The sequence below is a fragment of the Oculina patagonica genome, chromosome 9, assembly GCF_052425735.1.
Source record: "Oculina patagonica isolate OP01 chromosome 9, crgOcupat, whole genome shotgun sequence".
Taxonomy (NCBI): domain Eukaryota; kingdom Metazoa; phylum Cnidaria; class Anthozoa; order Scleractinia; family Oculinidae; genus Oculina; species Oculina patagonica.
Window position 1 is genome coordinate 13,743,603 of NC_135766.1, and position 22,121 is coordinate 13,765,723.

Sequence of the window (22,121 nt, forward strand, 5' to 3'; positions counted from 1 at the left end):
TTAGTCGCAACACTAGCAATACCAAGGCATAAATCATAATAAATATGTCACAACCACCAGCTATACAGCCATGTGGCATTTCAGGGGCATTAAAATAACGTGCGCTACATCCTAAATTCCCAGGTAAATAGTGTTGCAATTGTACATGCACGCGGCCGAGGTCGCGTCGAACTGTTTGGGCTGGTATAAAAATATTTTCACATATAATGGGCACAACAATACTGCTGTTCAATAAACTCTATTTTACTTAATTGGTTAAATCAACGTCTTCGTATACATGTTGATAGCTAACTTACACACGTGAATATACTTTCGATACAAAGAATATTTGAATATTACCATGCAGCGATTTAACTTGCAAAATAGTGTGAATATATTTCTTTACGAGAGCAGAATCCGACGCCAAAATTATTCACAGAGAGAAACTAGTTCTTCTATGGTATTTAAAATGAAAGGGTTGACTATATTTTGGCACTACATATGACATGGAGAGCTTTATTATAGCTCAGCAGATCTTCCATAGCGTCAAGAAATCTAGCCTGCGAATACAGCCGCCTCTCATTCGCAGTCCCGTCGTTCTTCTGGCTTCTTAATGCCATTTGTGGATTTAAAAAACCTGATCTGAGCATAGCATAAAATGTATATATTTTCGGCTCAACTTTGGAAGAGAGCCTAAGTTTTCTGTGGCCCTAATTCGCGTAACCTGACTTCAAGCATATGGTGTGGGTGGCCTATGGAATATGAATTTAATATGTACAAAATATTGTATTTTCTAGAGTTGCCAATTTTAAATCTGAATTAAAGAAAGACAATGACACGCTGAAGAAAAATGACTACTTTTTCTATGTGCTAAAGAATGACACGGCTAGCGGCAAAGCAAGTCCAGCACGAGCTAGCTGCCACTAATAACCAAGAGTTAAAAGCAATGAAATTAGTGGCAATTTTCTACAAGCACTAGTCATTACACTGTTCGTTCGGGAACTGATCGATGTATATTTTTATTAGCTCCGGTTTTGTTGATATATTTACAGAAGAGGAATGCATACTTGTATACGGCTCATTTCTATAAATATTCTCAAAAACGACTTAATAGAATTTAACTTGAAACCATGCTCTAACCTTTATTCTCCGTATTATTTTATATTTTACAAAATTCAAAAACTCTTTATGATTAAAGGTCCAGTTCAGTAGGCTCTATTTGCCTTAATGTTTTAAATAAACACACTGATCACGGAACTCAAACATTCGTGATTAAGTGACACAGTCAGCAATTAGGCCTAGAAAAAAACTGTCATTCTTGTTGACTGAAATATAGACAATGTAAATCTCAGCTGTTTCCTTTTAACAATCCTATGAAAAGCAACACAACTAGAACATAAAGGAACACTTAAGCTTTATTTGCTCTGACGTGACTATCAAACGAACAAGCACATTAATCGCACGCAATATCACACATTCGTGATCAAGTGACAAAGGCGCTCGTCAAAAGCTTATTAGAAACAGTAAATATTGGGTCTCAGCTGTTCACTTTTAACAAAACTAAAAATGACAGTGCAAGTGGGACATAAAATACCAATTAGGCTCTATTTGCTTTAAAGTGACAAACAAACACGTGAATCGCACGCAAATTCAAACAATCATAATCAAGTGACAAAGCCGGTGGCAAAGGCCCACTTATAGCCCATTTCGGTTCGTGTGACAACTCCATTTCCCTACAGACGTGTGAGAGTAAATATTGAGACAAGAAAAACTTGCTGAGATAAGGTGTGCTTTGTTTTCATAGAAATACTTATTAACCAAATTTTTCTTTCGATATAAAAACATCCCTCGTTTTTAACCAAGCTGCGGCCTAAATATTCACTAGAGTTGGGAATCATGCTGCATTTATCGCTTGCTCATATTGATACTGATTCCTAGAAATAAGAAATTCAATTTCAGAACACAACGTTTACCAATATTTTTTCCTCAACGCGCTAAGCGAGCAGGATAAAACGAATCCTGTATCTGATTGGTTCCGGAAGCGGGCAGAATTTTATCATCTTGCTCACGGTCATCGTAACGGACGGGATGCAGTTTGTGTGATTAGCTTACTGCGCAAGATTATTTTGTAACGGTAGACGTTTTGCTCTCCAAAACCGAAAAAGCTGCTCACCAACCGTTGTAAATGTAAAAGGACATCATACTAGTTAAATTAAAGGTCACGAAGCTCTTCAATAGACGAGTATTCATTGATATATCGACAAAATCGAGTTGTAGTTTAGTACCTTTCGTGGTTTGTTGCTGTTTGTGCATTTCTCAATGGATTTCACGCCATTTCGGTAAATTACGCTGGTTCTCAGACTCCATTTACGAGTTTAACGCTGTGTTTATCTGTCACGTTTTGCCAAAACAAACCACCATTTGCCATAATTTCAATATTTTCAAATCATTTATGGGGAATTTTTATCGGAAAACCACGAAATCTATTTAAAAGCATTTAGTTTTATGCTTAATTTATTACCTCATTTGCTTTTCTTAAGTATCTGCAATGTAAATTAAGTATGAAGAACCTTTTTGAGTACTGTTCATTTGAAGCAGGAACAAGTCACAATTCAGCCCTTCCACTTGGAAAATTGTTTTGTCGTCCCTGTGAAGAGGAGCTTTTTTATTCGAAATTAAATAGCAAACAGCATTTTTTACTTTTGCTAACCCGTCGATCGACTCGGCAACATTAAAATTAAATGCGCGCGTATACAAGCAGAGATGTTGCGACACAATCTTTCTAGGTTTCTTTAACACACAAATCAAAGTAGGAAACAGAAGAAACGTTATTTAGCGGCTAAGTTCGGTCCGTCTAGCTAGGGGAAAACTGTGTCCTTGCTATTGAACATGTTATTGAGCACGGCCCTTTATTTTAACTAAGATTGAATAAAGATTACCTACCTACCTCTGTTGGTCTTGAAACGTGACGTTTACTCCACATCTTATCACAGGAACTTACTTTAATTTAAATGTTATCGAATTATCCTTTCTATCATACCGCGTGGTACTTATTTTATTTACTGTGGTAGACCAGCCCTAGGCTGCTATGTCCGATGTAGGAAAATCGTCATAACCGCAGGTTTTGCGCACGTGTTTCTCGGTTAGATAAAGCCGTAAGAATTTCTAAGTTAGACCAGTTCTAGTGTAGACTTCACTGCGTCAACATCTACTCGGCATTGGGCCATAGATTTCTCTCTACACTCGTGGTTACCTACTCTATCAAGTCTAATTCAGTGCGTGTGCAAACCAAAGTAAGTAATCTATACCTTATTTTTAGGCTTATCTTTAGTTTTCCTTGTTATTTGTTTTGCGTTAAGTTTCGTTTTTCTCGACTATCAGGATAGCTTCTATGCCGTTTATATCGAGTTAGTTTAGTTGGCATATTATACTCGAACCATTAAGAAACTATCTCGCTAGGCTAAGTTTTATCTTATTATAAGGTTAATTGTCATAAACTCCTATCCAAAATTAGCCGTCATATAAGACTTTATCGTTTGTTAGCTTTCTATAAGATTAGTATATGCGCAGATTATGTTACGTTTCTTCATTCGGACGTTATTGTGAATGTTAGCTATAATTATATATCTCGCGAATTGTTTAGCTTGTATGCTTAGATTTATTAGTCACGTTAGTTCTATTTCGCTATTATATTTCAGTTCGAACCGACATACGGTTTACGGCAATCATTTCAACAACACTAGCACGTGGTTTGAATCAATCATCTTTGTGTGGAACATTGAACTTTGTCAATTAAACTCTGTTATTGTCGTAGTCAGAATTTCTTGTCGAGTTCGTTTACGTCACGCACTTCTCTACCCCGTGTGATTTACTTGGATTTTTGGTTTGGCATTCTGTCCTTGTGAATTACATTTTGTTCGAATTTGTTGCACCGTGAAGGAATTCGAAGAATTTGCTACACGTCAAGTAACATCTGCATTTCGTTATCTGTCAATTATCACCTTCTTGAGTCAACTGTCTCCGTCCGCAAGATATCGGATTAAAAAGCGATTAACAGGATCATAATGTCTTCCGGAAATGAACAACTAATTGACCAATTTAAAGAGATCCGCACATCCGCCGAAGCGCACGTGTCGGAAAAGGTCAACAAACTAAATGAGTTAATGGCGGCGTGCGAAAACATTGACGCTCTAAAGGACGTCCAAAAAGAATTAAAGGAGGTTTTGAAGGAGTTCGAGATCGCCCACGAGGCTTATCATAGACTGATTAAAAACGAAACTGAGCAAGAAGAATCAACGCGCTATTACAATTCGGTATTAGAAATAGTAACGGAACTTGAGAAGGAAATTAGTTCGTGGATCACTGGACCCCCAAGTGCATTGGCGGACCGTTCGAACGACAATGTTCGCCCCGAAGATTCCATAAGCAGCGTCGAGTCACGCCCGCCTTACCGCACACGTTCCGAAGCCAGCTTATCTAGAAGCTCAGCAAGTTCGAAGGCCAGATCTGCCGCGAGAAAGGCAGCGCTAGAAGCAAGAGCCGCTACGCTCCAAAGTTTACACCAAATCCAGCTCGAAGAACTTAAGCTCCAGCAGAAGAAAGCGGAAGTGGAGCTTCAAGCCGAAATAGCAGAAATTGAGGCCGAGAGGAAAGTCTACGAAGAGGAAGAAGCGAGCAAAGCAGGAAGATCAAGTCTTCGCCGACGCGAAAACGAACCGCTTGATCAGTCAAATCAGCTGTTCCAACAAGCCAAAGATGCCTCTAAGCCGCCAGGAAGGGATACAATCAATCTCCCAGACTTAGAAGCATCCAGGAACAAGCCCATCAAGTCTACCCCTAAGCCGCTGGAAGGAAATTCAGAGTACCCTATAGTCCCCGAAACACCTGAATGGCGCCACGGGACTTCAGCTGTTGGAAAAGACGACTCCTTGCAATTCTTGATGGAAGCTCAGGATCGTCAAAGCCACGCCCTTCAGCGACTTCTTGAGCAGCAACAACAGGGCGTGATGTCTCTTACACTACCCCAACCGGACATGCAGGTCTTTAGTGGAGATCCAATCGATTATTGTGACTTTGTGCGTTCCTTCGAGCACCTCGTGGAAGGAAAAACCTTCAGTTCCAGCTCTCGACTGTATTACCTTGTCCAGTACACATCTGGCCCTGTAAAGGAACTCATGAAAAGCTGCCTCACCATGCGTGAACAAGAAGGATACGTCGAAGCGAGGAGACTGTTGAAGGAAAGGTACGGACAGGGTTACAAAATTGCTGCTGCCCACGTGAAGCGTCTCGTTGAAGGTCCCCAAATCAAAGCCGAGGACGGAACAGCACTCGAACGATTTTCAATACAGCTAACTAGCTGCGTTAATACTCTAACTGACATAGGGTATCTCAACAAATTGGATAATCCCGACAATTTGAAGAAGGTTATTGAACGACATACGGTTTACGGCAATCATTTCAACAACACTAGCACGTGGTTTGAATCAATCATCTCTGTATGGAACATTGAACCCTGTCAATTAAACTCTGTTAATGTCGTAGTCAGAATTTCTTGTCGAGTTCGTTTACGTCACGCACTTCTCTACCCCGTGTGATTTACTTGGATTTTTGGTTTGGCATTCTGTCCTTGTGAATTACATTTTGTTCAACCGCCACGAAAATCGCGCAACAGAGGAAACGGATTCTCTACTCAAGGGAAGACGCAGTCTCCCCAACCTTCGGACAAGGGCCCCACTTGCACCATGTGCACTGGCAAGCATTGGTTGCCACGTTGCGAAAGATTTAGGAAAAAGTCCCTACAGGAAAGGCAAAGCTTCGTGGATGAAAAGAAACTCTGTAGCAACTGTCTGAATCCTGGCCATTTCATTCGAGACTGCCCTAAGGAAAGTTTCTGCAGAGTTCAAGGCTGTACTGGCAAACATTCGACTTTCCTTCATCCCAGAAGCAGTACAGGTACTTCCACCGCCTCTGCCGCCACCGAAAGGCCAAATGCGGAGCAGGACACAAGTGTCGAGTCCCCGCCTATCAATGTAAACTCAGCCAGTAATGGCTACATCAAGTCTAGTTACTCTACAGCGAGCACCTCCGTCACTGGGCTAGCTATCGTTCCAGTCCGAGTCAAGGCTAAAGGTCAGCGCAGGGTGGTAGAGACCTACGCATTTCTCGACTCTGGTTCAAACACATCATTCTGCACTGAAACCCTCCTGGAGAAGCTTAACTTCAAGGGAACAAGAACTAAGCTGTCACTCACAACCCTGCAAGGCGAAAGCGAGCCAATCGAATGCTCCTTAGTCAGTTTGGAAGCCTCCGATCTAAACGAGAGCAACAAAGTACAGTTACCGATGGTCTACTCGAGATCAAGTCTACCTATTCCTTCTGAAGCTATCGCTAAACAAGAGGACGTCGACCGCTGGCCATATCTCAAGGGAGTACAAATCGCACATATAGATGCTGAGATCGGTCTACTAATCGGTAGCGACGTTCCAGAAGCTCTACAACCTAAGGAAATGAGACCAAGCGAGAATGGCGGTCCCTTTGCTACTCTGACAGTTTTAGGATGGGTTCTAAACGGACCATTGGGCAGATCAACCACAACTAAAGTATCCACTGTGAACTTTCTTCAGGGTAACAAGACCCTCGATGAACAATTTCACGATTTCTGCAACCAAGAGTTCAACGACTCCTCCTATGAATCGAAAACGTCTATGTCGTTGAACGATCGGAAGGCTCTAAACATCATGGAAGAAACAGTTCAACTTCAAAACGGCCACTACGAAATGGCACTTCCCTGGAAGTTCTACCCGCCACGCCTACAGAACAACAGAACGTTAGCAGAGCGCCGACTTCTTCAGCTGAAAAGGCGACTGCTAAAGGAGCCGCTCGTCCACCAGAAATACAAGGCATTCATGGACGATCTCCTATCTAAAGATTACGCCAGGAAAGTTAATTACCAAGACCCTGGTCCTCTGGGAACTGAATGGTATCTTCCTCACCATCCTGTATTTAGCCCGCAGAAGCCTGATAAGGTTAGAGTAGTCTTCGATTGTTCAGCCAAGTACTGCAACACCTCACTCAACGACCAGCTCTTACAGGGGCCGGACCTGACTAACTCTCTCGTCGGTGTGCTCTCAAGATTCAGGGAGGATCACGTGGCCCTGATGTCTGATGTGGAAGCTATGTTTCATCAGGTACGCGTCCGGCCAAGCGACTGTGATGCTCTGAGGTTTCTGTGGTGGCCAGATGGAAATCTCGACAATCAACCAGAAGAATACCAGATGATGGTTCACCTGTTCGGAGGTGCGTCTTCTCCAAGCTGCGCGAACTTCGCCCTGAAGAGAACAGCAGAAGACAACAAAGAAGGTTTCGACCCCCAAACCATCGAAACTGTAAAACGCAACTTCTACGTCGACGACTGCCTCAAATCCATCGAATCAGAGGATAAAGCCATCCGACTCGCAAAGGAACTGCGAGAGCTCTTAGCGAAAGGTGGGTTCAAGCTCACGAAGTGGCTGTCCAACTCAAGGAAAGTCATTGAGTCTCTGCCAGAGTCAGAACGAGCAGCTCAAGTAAAAACCCTCGACTTTGACAAGTTACCAGTGGAGCGAGCTCTCGGCGTTCAATGGAACGTAGCCTCCGATCAGTTTGGCTTTAGTATCGTTATCAAGGACAGACCGGCTACGAGGAGAGGCATACTGTCTATCGTCAGCTCAGTGTATGATCCCCTGGGATTCGCCGCGCCGTTTATTCTCAACGCGAAACTGATCTTACAAGATCTTTGCCGTAACAAGTATGGCTGGGATGACAAGATTCCAGACGAATATCTGCAACGCTGGCAAGCATGGCTACAAGAGCTTCCCAAACTAGAGCAGCTCACAATTCAGCGTTGTTTCAAGTCACCTGACCTCGGTGAGATCGCGTCATGCCAGCTTCATCATTTCTCTGATGCGTCACAGCAGGCTTATGGAGCCGTCACATACCTCAGAATTACAGATCACGACGGAAACGTCAATTGTTCGTTTGTCATGGGGAAGTCCAGACTTGCTCCAATCAAGCCAGTTACAATCCCCCGAATGGAACTTTCAGCAGCCGTCGTTGCCACAAGACTAGAGAAAATCTCTCGAGGGGAATTAAGTCTACCTATCAATGAATCATTCTTCTGGACAGACAGTACCTGCGTCCTCCGCTATTTGGAAAATCAGGACAGACGGTTTCAGACTTTCGTTGCCAATCGGGTTGCAACGATACACGATGCGTCTTCCCCCTCTCAGTGGAGATACGTGAACACTCAATTCAACCCAGCGGATGATGCTTCAAGAGGCGTATCAGCAGACTCTCTCCAACGCTGGATACATGGCCCTGAATTCCTGACTCAGACCGAAGAGACATGGCCACAACGACCTGCCGACATGAACACTACCATTGCTGAAGATGATCCAGAAGTCAAGAAAGAGTCAGTTACATATGCAAGTGAAGCCTCTGCTCAAGATCCTATTTTAGAAATCATTGAGCGGTTCTCATCCTGGACCCAGCTCAAAAGAATAGTAGCATGGATACTCCGCTACAAGTCAAACCTCTCCCGTCTGAGCAAGAAACGAAGGACCGGAGAATCAGTTAAAATCACGTCATCCAGCACAATTGTGCCCATCACCACTGAGGAGCTGAACCAGGCTGAAGTCGAAATCCTCAAGCACGTTCAAAGCCGATGCTTCAAGGAGGAGCACGACTGTCTCAGGGAAATAGACCAGCAGGCAATTTCTAGCAGACAAAACATGGTGAAGAAAACCAGCAATATCTTCAAGCTTGACCCAATTTTGTCTCAAGGTCTAATACGAGTTGGTGGTCGTCTACAACTAGCGCCAATCAACAGCGATGCAATGCATCCAGTGGTCCTTCCTAAGAAGCATCACGTGGTCAAGCTCATTATTCAGTATTACCATCATATCTCTGGACATTCAGGCCTGGAGTACACCCTGTCCCTCACCAGGCAGAAATACTGGATAATAAATGGAAGATCTACAGTTCGAAACATCCTCAACGAGTGTTTCAGCTGCCGTAAACGTCAAGCGCCATTGGCTCAACAAAAAATGGCGAACCTACCCGAGGACCGAATTACCCCCTCGAAACCACCCTTCACTTATACAGGCGTGGACTGCTTCGGACCATTTGAAGTGCGGCGCGGAAGAGCCAAAGTCAAACGGTACGGCGTGATTTTCACCTGCCTAGCCCTCCGCGCCGTCCACATAGAGGTGGTATGGTCATTGGACACGGAGTCGTTCATCCAAGCCTTGCGCAGATTCATCGCAAGAAAAGGTCAACCGGAGGAGATCCGCTCAGACAACGGCGGGAATTTTGTGAAGGGAGAGCGTGAGCTACGAGAAGCTGTGAACGAATGGAACCAGTCTCAGATTTACGATTACCTCCTTCAGCGAAACATCAAGTGGAAGTTCAATCCACCTGCCGGCTCCCACCATGGCGGAGTGTGGGAGCGATGTATCCGAACCGTTCGAAAGGTAATGAAGGCTCTCATGAAAGAACAAGTCCTAGATGACAAAGGCCTCGAAACCCTGATGTGTGAGGTGGAGGCCATAATCAATGGAAGACCAATCACAAAGCTGTCAGATGACCCACGTGATGCAGAACCTCTGACACCTAATCACTTGTTGCTGCTTCGAACAGGTCCTAAAGTTCCACCCGGAAACTTCACCAAACATGATAACTACTTCCACCGGAGATGGCGTCAGGTGCAGTACCTTGCTGACGTATTCTGGAAGCGATGGGTCCGAGAGTACCTCCCCTCACTGCAGCAACGACAGAAATGGCACAAGCAGCAGAGGAACTTTGCAGTAGACGATGTTGTGTTAGTCCTTGACGACAGCAAGCCCCGCAACTCCTGGCCACTTGCTCGGATCCAGGAGGTGTATACCAACCGCAGAGATGGCCTGGTGCGTTCTGTCAAGCTGAAAACCAATACATCTGAACTCGTACGACCAATCGACAAGATTGTGTTGTTGGAAGCCGCCGCTATCTCAGCTAACGAAGAAACTAATGAACACTGACAATCCATTAGTATCAGTGGATTACAGAACTCTATTGGACAATACGTGATCAATTAATAATATTAATAATACTAATCATAGTCAACCTCATGTTTCAAACCCCTCTTTCTTTCTCCTTGTAAAGGCTATCGGCAGTACCGCCTTTAAGGGGCCGGAATGTTGGTCTTGAAACGTGACGTTTACTCCACATCTTATCACAGGAACTTACTTTAATTTAAATGTTATCGAATTATCCTTTCTATCATACCGCGTGGTACTTATTTTATTTACTGTGGTAGACCAGCCCTAGGCTGCTATGTCCGATGTAGGAAAATCGTCATAACCGCAGGTTTTGCGCACGTGTTTCTCGGTTAGATAAAGCCGTAAGAATTTCTAAGTTAGACCAGTTCTAGTGTAGACTTCACTGCGTCAACATCTACTCGGCATTGGGCCATAGATTTCTCTCTACACTCGTGGTTACCTACTCTATCAAGTCTAATTCAGTGCGTGTGCAAACCAAAGTAAGTAATCTATACCTTATTTTTAGGCTTATCTTTAGTTTTCCTTGTTATTTGTTTTGCGTTAAGTTTCGTTTTTCTCGACTATCAGGATAGCTTCTATGCCGTTTATATCGAGTTAGTTTAGTTGGCATATTATACTCGAACCATTAAGAAACTATCTCGCTAGGCTAAGTTTTATCTTATTATAAGGTTAATTGTCATAAACTCCTATCCAAAATTAGCCGTCATATAAGACTTTATCGTTTGTTAGCTTTCTATAAGATTAGTATATGCGCAGATTATGTTACGTTTCTTCATTCGGACGTTATTGTGAATGTTAGCTATAATTATATATCTCGCGAATTGTTTAGCTTGTATGCTTAGATTTATTAGTCACGTTAGTTCTATTTCGCTATTATATTTCAGTTCGAACCGACATACGGTTTACGGCAATCATTTCAACAACACTAGCACGTGGTTTGAATCAATCATCTTTGTGTGGAACATTGAACTTTGTCAATTAAACTCTGTTATTGTCGTAGTCAGAATTTCTTGTCGAGTTCGTTTACGTCACGCACTTCTCTACCCCGTGTGATTTACTTGGATTTTTGGTTTGGCATTCTGTCCTTGTGAATTACAACCTCAGTCTACGGCCTCGAGCCGTGCTCAAGACCTCGGGTACTGTTTCTTCCTTTACGAATCTCCCGGCCGACAAATAACATATATGTCTTCCCACTAGCAAACGGCTGTGCTTGGGCTATACGAGCTGGAGAACGTTTTATTCTTAGAAGTTTGATTTGGATTATTCTCGCAGCGGAAAAACAATTACCCTGCTAACACATTATTTTAATCTATTCTTATGCAAAAATTCAGGACAGCAAAACAAACAAAATCCGGATTTCTTAGTGAATTTTCTTAACAGTGTTTAATTTTCAATGGGGCCCCGTGATTATCTGCGGAAAAACTATTACCCTGCTAACACATTATTTTAATCTATGCTCATGCAAAAATTCAGGACAGCAAAATAAACAAAATCCGGATTTCTTAGTGAATTTTCTTACCAGTATTTAATTTTCAATCGGACCCCGTGATTATCTGTTGGAGTGAGTTTATTGCCTGTGAAATCAACTGAGCTTGACACTAGACATCTAGGGAATAGTACTATTTCTATATTGGCCATTAAAACAAATTAAAGAAAGACAAGAACAAGCAGAAGAAAAAGATCCACCTAGAGTCTATTAGAAGAAGAATAACACAGCTGGCGGCAGAGCGCGCCTAGCACGTGGAAATTATCATCATCATTAAATTAAGGCAAAGGTTCTGATGGGAAAAGTAAAGAACCGAACGAGAATTTTCTTTAAAAACTATACATATACACAAATCTAAGAAATGCAATACAAGAAATAAGTAATGAACAACATAGGCGCTGTTTGCGTCTATTATACTGTCAATATTGTAGACTGATTATGAGTCAGTGTAGATCTTAGCATTTCCGTTTGACAAATCACTGAAGAAAGGTTACAACAAACAGAAGATGAAAGTCCACTTATAGTCAATTTGGGTTGATTTGATAACTCCATTACCTTGTCCCTTGTGAGATTTATTTAAGTGACGAAGCTGATGGGCCATTGCAGAGTTAATATTCAAACAACAAAGAACAAACCTAGCTGCCGTTCAGTTTCGGTTTTCTTTCATAAAAATACATCTTAACCATATATTTGTTTCGATATAAAATCATCCCTCGTTGTTTTACCAAGCTGCGGCCTAAATATTTGCTAAAGTGGGGAATCAGTCATGTACTTAGCCCTTGCTCAAATTGATACTAATTTATACAAAATAGGGTTTTCCAATTTAGCGGAAGATCCGCGGAAGTGAAATATGCCCATTTCAACAGAAATCAATGTCTGGTCGTGAAAATAATTTAACCGACTTTAAATGATTAGTAAAATGAGTTGTTTATACCCTTTATATGGCGATTTCTTCAGTACAAACTTTTGAGCCATGATAACGTGCTCTTTACAAATACATCAGTACAGCGCTCAAATCAGTTTATTTCATTCTAACTTGTAAATTATAAACGTTTCTGCTAAACAAAGAATTCGAGCAAGGAATATTTCTTTCAACTGAAACAAGACAAACAAGATTTCCATGGCCAGTTCCCTGACTGGAGCGTCTCAACGTGGTTTAACGTCAAACGTCTTTTTACCGTCAACTGTCGAAAAAAATCAGTTTTTAGTTGTCAAAACTGAGGTACCATTTTAGCAGCTCCTCTCGGACCTCTGGCTCCTCTCGGTTTTGTTTGTAACATTTTAAAAACCAGTGACTCTTGTCATCTTGAGGGTTGCCAAACACAAGAAAAGTTAGAAATGCACGAGCCTGGGCGTTTTGTAGTTCGGAAAACCCTGACGATCAGCACGAGGAAGCACGAGCTATTAACACGCAATTGATTACCGTCAACCGGGCATAACAAATGAAATTTTCACGATTACCGCTAGAACGGTTTTTGCGAGGCAAAAAGTTTTCGTGTTTTTCACACGTTGTTGATCAAGTTAGCCTCGATTTGCATTGGCGTCCTTTTTAAAGTTCACGTCTGTTTGGTGCACATTCAAGCAATTATCGTCGTTGAACGGATGCCTTATGACGGAAATAATAATAACAACTATCCGGTTTTGGCCGCATAAACTGAGGTTTCCTTACCCGTACGGTCCAAGCTGAGACGTGCACAGTACATTAAGTTTAAAGAGAAGATGGCTTCTGTTCTTCTTTTTAAAATCATATTCCAGCATCGGGCGAAACGATGTACTCGTATCGGGATGCGTGCGCGGTTCAAACTATTCACCCTCATAGAAAATCCATCTGACGTCCCGGATAGTCTTACTTACGTTGTCGATACTAGTTTGTTCCGAAAAAAGGACATTCGACTAAAAACCGTTATATCAAACAATTTTATATAATTTAATATAAATGCAGTCTGACCAACTTATTACTACTACGCATCGTTACAGAACAAAAGTACTGAGTGACTTTGTTAAACACAAAGTTATCAAAATGGAGTTCAATTCACCGATTCATTTAGCGCGAAAAATAGGTGCGAAATTCCGCTAAATCGGAAAACCCTAATGAGAAATTCGATTTTGGAAAAGAATGATTACCAATAAAATTTACTTTTCCTACTAGCAAGTAGAAGTGCTTAGCGCATACGAACTAAAGAACGTTTTATTCTTCCAAGGAAGAGTAAAATCATACAGGTATGACATTTTTATTTTTCGCTGACGCACGTGGCTTGTGAGGACGTGCTCTGATTCATGTTCACAAATAAAGGAATAGGCTAAGACTACTTGGAACATACACGACGTCAAGAAAGTTAAAAGATGACAAACCATTTGACAAATATTTGCCATTAGAGCGGTTTTCACTTGAGTGTCGAAAGTAAATTGCGTTTGCTTTGGTTTTGCATTACTACGCTAAGTGATTGGCTTCAAAAAATCTTGCGCCACTTTCTCAGCCAATCAGAAGTAAAACCAAAACCAATTGTGACTCGCTCGCGCAAGTTTTCCCGCGCTTCGTGCCAGCTTCATGTATTTGCTTCGAGTTTTGATTGGTTCACTGGATTGTCTGTGTCCTTTGTGATTGGCCAGAGTAATAACTTTGGTTTTGGTTTTACGACACTCAATTGAAAACCGCTCTAAATAAACCCTTTTTACCAAGACCATTTGTCAGACAATTAGAAGCCGTGTTAAAGAGTGCTTAAAGCCGTTTTTCTTTGATTGAGAAAATTTATATTTTACTTAAGATTCCGCGATATTTGCGTGAAAAAATGGGAGCGCAAAGAGAACAAGTTTTTTCAAAGATATACATAATGCAGAATCAGGTGTATAAGCAATGTCTATTATCTGTCATCATCGCTAAAAGCAATTATACTTCTCAAGCCCACTGTTTAACAAACACAAGCGCTATGTTCTCAAGGCTGTCAAAAGTTCTCAATTTATAAAAATAGCCAAATTTCCATAAATGCCAAAGTCCTTTTACAATTGTTCTCTAAATCGATCTTCTACATACATTAATGCTCTTTGTTTTTAAATAACGTTAAATTTAATAATCACTAAAAAACGATTCGAGAATTCTCCTTTTCTTTAACATACAAAATCCAGAATCACTACCTGTACGATTTGAAGACAATACGTGTGTGCTTGTGTTGATTCAGATGGAACCACACTCAGAAGCCTAGACGTATTTTAGCTAAGTAAATTAACGCTGAGAAAACAAAACGTGACTAATCAAAAAGTGGGAGTCTTTATTCCATATGGCAAGTTCTTGAATAAAACAAACATTTTAACGCATATCACTGCTTGCTGTTCAAGGAGAAGCTCATTCAGTTTTGGAAAGCGAGAGGTAAGTATTGTGAGTGTTTGAATGAAGTTGCGTTTTTTATTCTTCACTAGTTTTAATGATTATCGTATCATATTCAATTTCCTATTATAATTTACAGTTTAGCTTTCTAAACTTTGTCAACTCGGGTGCTGAGCAACTTGAAAAGGTAAGTGATGTAGTGTATGACTGGAGTAACTGTGTTCAAACATTTCCCCAAACAAATCTGAAAGGGCGTATAGACATTGGGAGAGCTGAAAAACTGAGCTATTTTTAGTTATTTGTTTCCTTAGTTAATAAGTGAAGCAGTTGGTGACTCTCCGGGCTGATAAAACTGGATACCATTTTAAAATACAGTTGTGCAATCGGCTTAGCTTCAAGAGTTAAGAAAAATAACTTGCATCAATTGTTGAATTGGTGTTTTTATACGAAGACAAGTATTGACTCTTTTGAGTGTCCTTTGAAGAACAAAGAGGTCTCGGATCACTGACTTAAATTCTGTACTTTTTTAAAATTTGTCGTAATTTTGTCCTCAGCTTGCCGAATTTTGAATTCTTCTACTGATTTTACGCTGAAGCTATGTGATATAATTTTGAGTGCACTTGTGTTTTGCTCAAGCACTGCTGACGTTTAATATTTCTACGTTTTTTTTTTCAAAGTTACGCTGGTCCTTCGTTTGGTGTTACCAAAGATTTTAATTCAGTTTTTGTTGTTTTGAATCCAGTTGTTCCGCCACCCTATATTACTGCAAGATAGACTGAACAGAATGCGCATCAGAGCAGATTGATGAAGTCGATGTCGGGCCGGGGGCAGAAATAACATTTAGTTTCCCTGTAAATTAATTTCAAAAGGACTTAAACTTACCTGTGTATAAATATCCACCAAGTGTTTGTTCTCCTAATTTTAATTTACCGATGTGTAATATTAGGGTGATCAAATGAGTAATAAATGAAATAGAAAACACGGCTTCTACATGACATATATTCTAGGAATAGGCGGCGAGCCTCGTTAATAAATATTATACTCAGTTTAACTAAAAGCAAATCATATTGTGCTTTGGCGAAAAAAAACTCGGAGACGCCTTGAGTTGTAGTTGAAGAAACCACGCCTTTCTAGTTAAAATTCAGGATTCAACCTCTCATTTGGTGATTCACTGCTTGGAACCTTTAATGAAACACTCGCACTCGTTCTTTATATATCGCATCTTAATACGGTGACCAAAACGATTTTCACTGTTACATTTTACTCTTGATTTCAGATTATCTGCAAAATGAAGGTAAAAGCAGCGTGGAAGACTCTGTGTTTTCTATTGATTTTCCTCACAGTTACTGGCACAAAGACACAAGGTAGCGTAACTTGGATCGTTGTTTTGGTTGTTGCTATCTTTAGTTAATAAAGGGTTAAGAATGTTTATGTCTGTGTCCTGGCTATGTTTGGAGTATTTTTTTAATTTTTGCCGAATACTGCTAAATTTAATGTTAGAGAATAACTTACTTCTCTGGATCTAAACAAATAATAAACTTTGATTATTGTTCAGACTAAAATTTCTCAAAAACTCTTAGTATCACAATTTAAAATCTTGTCAATTTTTGTCCATCATTCCCTTTTTGTATTTGATCAATCGCTGAAATGTTCTTCACTGTTCTAAGTTGATAGTTTCCATTTCAGTCGAGTCAGCCAAAATTTTAATAAAATCCGTGAAACAGTCCCTTCACCTTACTTCAAAGCCTCGAAGGTGCGGGGGGGGGGGGGGGGATCTCCATTACTGCTTTTTGTCTTAAAATATTAGTGTGAATATTTGAACCGGAGCATCAAGAAAAAGATTGACCAATCGATCAGAACTTTAATCAAGAACACCGGGTGGAAATTTATTTTCTATTTATCAACAAATAAAAAATCGATTTCAAAAAGGGTTCCCTGTTAAAAACGGTGTTTCGAACGTGTCTATATATAGAAAAATAGTCAAAGCTTAGCATTCATAATTCATATATCAATTGTTTACTTCTTTATTTCTAGCGTTCAATTTCAAGGCTGGAAAAGAAAACGTGATTACCAGCACACCAGGGCTGTTTGCCTGTAAAAAGATCTCCTTTAATGAATCTTTCTCCGGTGGACAGCAAGTCAGCGTTCTGGCCTCCGTGGGCCACAGTGTGAATAGTCCAACTCCTCGTTATGGTGCTGCAATTTGGGTTAAGGATATAACAACAAGAGGATTCACAGTCTGTGTCCTTGAGTTTGGCGACGGGTCCAACGGGACAACTCAAGTAAACTGGATTTCTTTCCAGGGTATTCCTCGTAGTTCTCAGCTAGGAAGTGCCTCCTTAAGCGCTTGGACAACTGGGACAAAATGCGAAAAGATCAACTTTCAACAGGTAAGTCGTCAGTTCAAAATTGTCGTTCTTGTGCATGGTAGGGTTACTTTTGGCATTTTTGTTTTGCTTTTTCTTGAATACTTGCTTGTTTTCTTGCTTGCTTGTTACCTTTTCTATCTGCTGGGTTTCAAAGAGATTTGACTGTAAACACATTTTGTAAAGTGTTCTTTGTTCTATAATTATTCTAAAGCATACATGCCTTAATTAATGTACTTGTATTTTTTAGGGCTTCAAGTCTCCACCAACGGTGTTTGTGACTGCTAGTCACCAATCTCCCAACAGAGTTCAAGACGCCATGGCAGCCTGGGTAGAAGATGTGGGAAATAACGACTTTAAAATTTGTCTGAGAGAAACGAAGATTTTCGGTGGAACACATAAAAACATAAAAATAGTGAGTAAATTTCATTTTAGTTTTTCGTTACAGTTAAAGAAACTGCCCAGTTGAATTTTGCTGGATAATTCCGAAAAATATTTTTTTTTTGTTACAACTAATTAAACAACAGTGCATTTATTTTATCAGAAGGCATTAGTTGTTGGTATTATTCATTTTTTTATTAGTTCATTGATGTATAAATTTTTAATTATTAATTTATTAATTTATTCCTTCATATCTTAATTAATCCATTCATAGGTTCTTTCGTTCGTTCGTTTGTCCATTCATTTATTCATGCATCCATCCATTCATTCATTCATTCGTGCGTTCGTTCATTCATTCATTCATTCATTCATTCATTCATTCATTCAGTTATTGTTTCATTCACACCTTTATTCTAACTAGACCAATACCTCCCTTTGGAGTGTTAGGCACAATAAAGATTTACTGTTACTGTTACTGTTATTCATTCATTCATTCATTCATTCATTCATTCATTCATTCATTCATAAAGTCAGTTAGTCAGTCAGTCAGTCAGTTAGTCAGTCATCCAGTCAGTCAGTCAGTCAGTCATTCATTCATTCATTCATTCATTCAGTCAGTCAGTCAGTCATTTAGCCAGTCATCAATTGAGGCTAGGTTTGGGTTTGTAATGATTGACAAGCGCCACTTAATTGCTAATTATTCGGCTATTATTGGCTTATATGTCCCTTCGTAGCTTTAATATTTAAACTGTACGAATAATTACTTTGATTAATTATACTGATTTTTAATTTCTTAATCTATAATTTGTAGTACTGGATGGCATTTACCAATCTGAGGCTTGAAAACGTAACTTTGACCAATAGCGTTGTGTTTAACAACACTAGCGTATTATCTGGTCAAGATAACAATGCCTTCTGTCAGGTAAGATTTAAAGTAAACAACAAAGAGTAATTTATGAATGTATCTACTGACTTTATGGAGACTATTTTTGAATGGGTGAGATGTCACCAAACCTTTTTACGAAATTCTGAAAATGATTCCTCAAAGATAGCTTTTTCACCCGGTTAAGTGAACATAGAAGATGAAGCGCAAATTCTGCGTTTTTGTTTAGTTTTTATTATATAGAAAATGTTTTGGCTGGTAACACTTCTGATAGTTATTTTTAATTGCGAAAAGTGCAAGAAATAGATGACCATTTTAGCGTTTGACAAACCGAATACAGTTATATACATTCTGCGGAATGGCTGAACTTAATCTTTGCCATCTTTGTAAAGACGCGTTTTTATAAACTTTTCCAACATTTCTCTGCAGACTTCAACCGGGTCTTACAAGCATTTGTTAGACTGGATACTATAACATGTATATATAAACTGGACATGCTTCTACATGCCTTCGTGACAGATCTGCAATTAATAATTTGACCTGCACGTGAACCTTATTTCTTAGTCACAAGACTTACACGCATACTCCTATTTCACATTTTCAGACATTAAACTTCACCGATCCGTTTTTTGCTCCTCCTGTGGTGGTCGTGACGCCAAAGTACAGTTACAACAATAACTATCCGTATTTGTCTCAATGTAGCGCCATTACAGCGTGGATTGAGGTAAGCTATTTACATGCCTTTAGGAAGACATAACCATGGTAGTGGGTTCCTTATTCCTTTTCCAACGCACTATTGCTAAGACTGTCAAAACAATCCTTAAGTAAAGAAAATGGTGAATGTTTTAACATTATTCCATGACAGCCTATACTAAAGAAGCGTTTGACCTCTCATCAAATAAGTTACGTTTATGGTGGCAACATTTTTTCTTCCCTTAGTTAAAAAATACATTCATATTCCGATGAATAGCCTGCTATAACTAACAAACTTATCATAATTTATTTCTATAGCACTCATCCACAAAAGACATGAAGGTGTGTGTCAGAAACGACAACAACAACCCCAAGATTGAAGATAGTATTACAGTCGATTACATGACGATTGGAGGTACGTAGCTACTTACTATAGCAACTGTACGCTCCACGGATATTGAGAATATAAAACAATATAATAAAAAATGGTACTCACAAGGGCCAATGGAATACTTCTGCTCCGTAGTTCGAAATATACCGTGGGATATTCCAGCTCAAATATCTACGTACTGCCGGGGCCAATAACTTGTATTTCCACTTGAAATAGCTTATAAACTAAGTTCAAATTAATTGCAAACTGTACACTGCTCATTAACCTAAAGGAAGAGTTTTTTCGAAGGCGTCGTCTCTCCATCTTGCTTGTCGTTATCATGATGTCACGTTTTTGAAAGTCCTAACAATAACCAACGTAACGCCAAACAAAAAGAACATCCGCTTAGGAAAAGTTAGCTATGACATTTAATCACATGATAATAAATTTATGAAACGAAGCCGAATTATATTGATGTCTCGATTACAAGTCATCAAAATGCAAAATGCAAACAACAATAGCAAAAAAATAATCATACATACCAACACCAAAAACACAAGACAAGAACAATTTCTGAACAATGAAAATCAATTAGGGTACGGTACCCTTAATAGTAACCCAATCTATTGATGGTACCCCAAGGATGGTACTCCATCAATTGCGGTAACTTTTTTATTTCGTGAATTGATTGATTGATTGTTTGATCGATCGATCGATCGATCGATTAAGTGATTGTCAACTAACCATCATTAATTCCATGTCTTAAATCAGACCTGGATCCTTGTTTGGACGTGACTTGCCATTATCACGGCCTGTGTAAGGCTTTTGGTCCTCATGATGCTCGCTGTGTGTGCGTGGACAGTTGTCCATCCTACCACGAACCCGTCTGCTCATCAAATGGCACAACATACGACAATGAGTGTTTGTATAAACAGGAAATGTGTCAACTGAGACTAAACTTCACGGTACAACACCCTGGCAGCTGTGAAGGCAAGAGAGCAACTGTTTCTTTTCCGTTTCGTCGGGCCTCTTTCATGTAATAAATTTTAACTGAGTAAGACAGTGCACAAATAGAGGATAATACATGGTTGCGCGGAAAATGAAGACATTCTGAACACAAGTATAAATTAAACCTTCTAATAAGGAGACTTTTTCGATTTTTTTTTTTCAATAATTATTTCTTAAACGTTGTCCGAAGGTCATTCGAAAATTTCCAAACATTTCCCAAACTTTTTACTGTTTTACCAAAGATTGCCCAAGATTATGAAGGATATCCAAAAATCTTTGGCTCATTCAGCATTGAAAAATGATGTGAAAGATATCATATTTTTTACACCCGAAGATATGTTTTTTCAGCGAGAAAAATCCTGGTTATTCAATCTAGTTTATGTAATAAAAGCTTCTAAGGTTTTTTGTGGAAGGAATGCCTTTTTAGTTACGTTAAATAAGCAACGAAAGATTAGGAGTTGTTCAAACACTTTATGTTGCTCCTGTTCTTTTTCAGGATTTCCTTTCCAGCGAGGTCGCCGTCACATGCCACATATTCCATCACTGGGATATTCTCATTGTGAAGTAATTCGTTTCAAGCCTTACGTGTTCTATCCCGACAAAACCATTGAAATGCAGATCACGGTCAATCACATCGATACCAGTGACAAGTCATATGTACATGATGCCGCTGTGTCTTGGGTTGAAAATGTGAATTATGATCAATTCACTGCGTGTGTGATGGCGGCAGGTTATAATGAGCGACAGTCACATGCTAACGTGACAATTGATTGGATGGCGTACCAAGGAGCTCCTGTGGGAGGTGTTGCTGGCAATGTACGGATATCACAATGGTGGACTGGAACGGCTTGTGAAACTGTGAATTTTCCACCAGTAAGCAATGGTCTTGTGTAAAGTTTTGTGTAGCTTTAAACTTAGCCTTCATTAGGTATAATGGCATATTATAACAACTGATAACATAGTTCTAAATCTGCTATAACAAAAACAGTATCCAGAACAAAATGTCTCCATCCCGTCATGCGTAGCTTGCCAGTGAGCATAGCTTTTGCTACAAAAGTCATATGTTTCCCAGTTCATGTTTAACGAAGCTGAGTTTTGTTTTTTACTTATTTATCCAATGTGCCTTCCACTACAAATGCCATTTTCCGTATGCCAAATGCAAGCAGAGAGACAAAACAGTCTGGCTACGTACTGGTTGACGATGGTTGCACCCGATTATTTATGTGTAAGTCTTTGCATGGCAAACGAAGAAAGTATGACAACTAAAGTCAAAGCGTGGGGGCGCGGTTAAACAAACCACTGACAAATGGCGTTTTAAAGATCAACTTGAACAAACACTCCCCAAAAGGATAAAAAACATATTCAGTAAAACCTCTTTAACATCAAGCTAGAAGCTGACGACAAGACACTCTACAAAAAAGATAGATGAGCAGTGGAAAAAAGAAACGTGTAAATCATAGCCAGTGGCAAAGTAAAGTAAATACAGCAAAGGCCAAAATACAAAAGAAGAGATACGACGCGGAGTAAAGCATGTGACTTTTGTCCGTCGAGGACGAA

The 22,121-nt window shown here is 39.9% G+C and overlaps 3 protein-coding genes across 3 annotated transcripts in view; all 3 read left to right on the forward strand.

The window, feature by feature from the left end:
• Positions 1 to 3,171: 3,171 nt before the first annotated feature.
• On the forward strand, positions 3,172 to 5,573 carry LOC144664961 (uncharacterized). Its single transcript, XM_078526156.1, has 2 exons — positions 3,172 to 3,272; positions 3,678 to 5,573. Exon 2 carries the CDS (start codon positions 4,044 to 4,046, stop codon positions 5,571 to 5,573), a length of 1,530 nt encoding a protein of 509 aa, XP_078382282.1. The 5' UTR covers positions 3,172 to 3,272; positions 3,678 to 4,043.
• Positions 5,574 to 5,720: 147 nt separating this feature from the next.
• On the forward strand, positions 5,721 to 10,034 carry LOC144664962 (uncharacterized). Its single transcript, XM_078526157.1, has one exon. It carries the CDS (start codon positions 5,721 to 5,723, stop codon positions 10,032 to 10,034), a length of 4,314 nt encoding a protein of 1,437 aa, XP_078382283.1.
• A 4,564-nt stretch (positions 10,035 to 14,598) lies between these two features.
• Positions 14,599 to 22,121, forward strand: part of LOC144666600 (uncharacterized) — a 29,554-nt gene continuing 22,031 nt past the window's right edge. Inside the window, exons 1-9 of the mRNA XM_078528006.1 lie at positions 14,599 to 15,050; positions 16,140 to 16,227; positions 16,898 to 17,253; positions 17,480 to 17,644; positions 18,422 to 18,532; positions 19,098 to 19,217; positions 19,505 to 19,601; positions 20,328 to 20,546; positions 21,061 to 21,437. Of these exons, the coding sequence (XP_078384132.1) occupies positions 14,961 to 15,050; positions 16,140 to 16,227; positions 16,898 to 17,253; positions 17,480 to 17,644; positions 18,422 to 18,532; positions 19,098 to 19,217; positions 19,505 to 19,601; positions 20,328 to 20,546; positions 21,061 to 21,437 (1,623 nt within the window). The 5' untranslated portion in view covers positions 14,599 to 14,960. The remainder of the gene's footprint in view (positions 15,051 to 16,139; positions 16,228 to 16,897; positions 17,254 to 17,479; positions 17,645 to 18,421; positions 18,533 to 19,097; positions 19,218 to 19,504; positions 19,602 to 20,327; positions 20,547 to 21,060; positions 21,438 to 22,121) is intronic.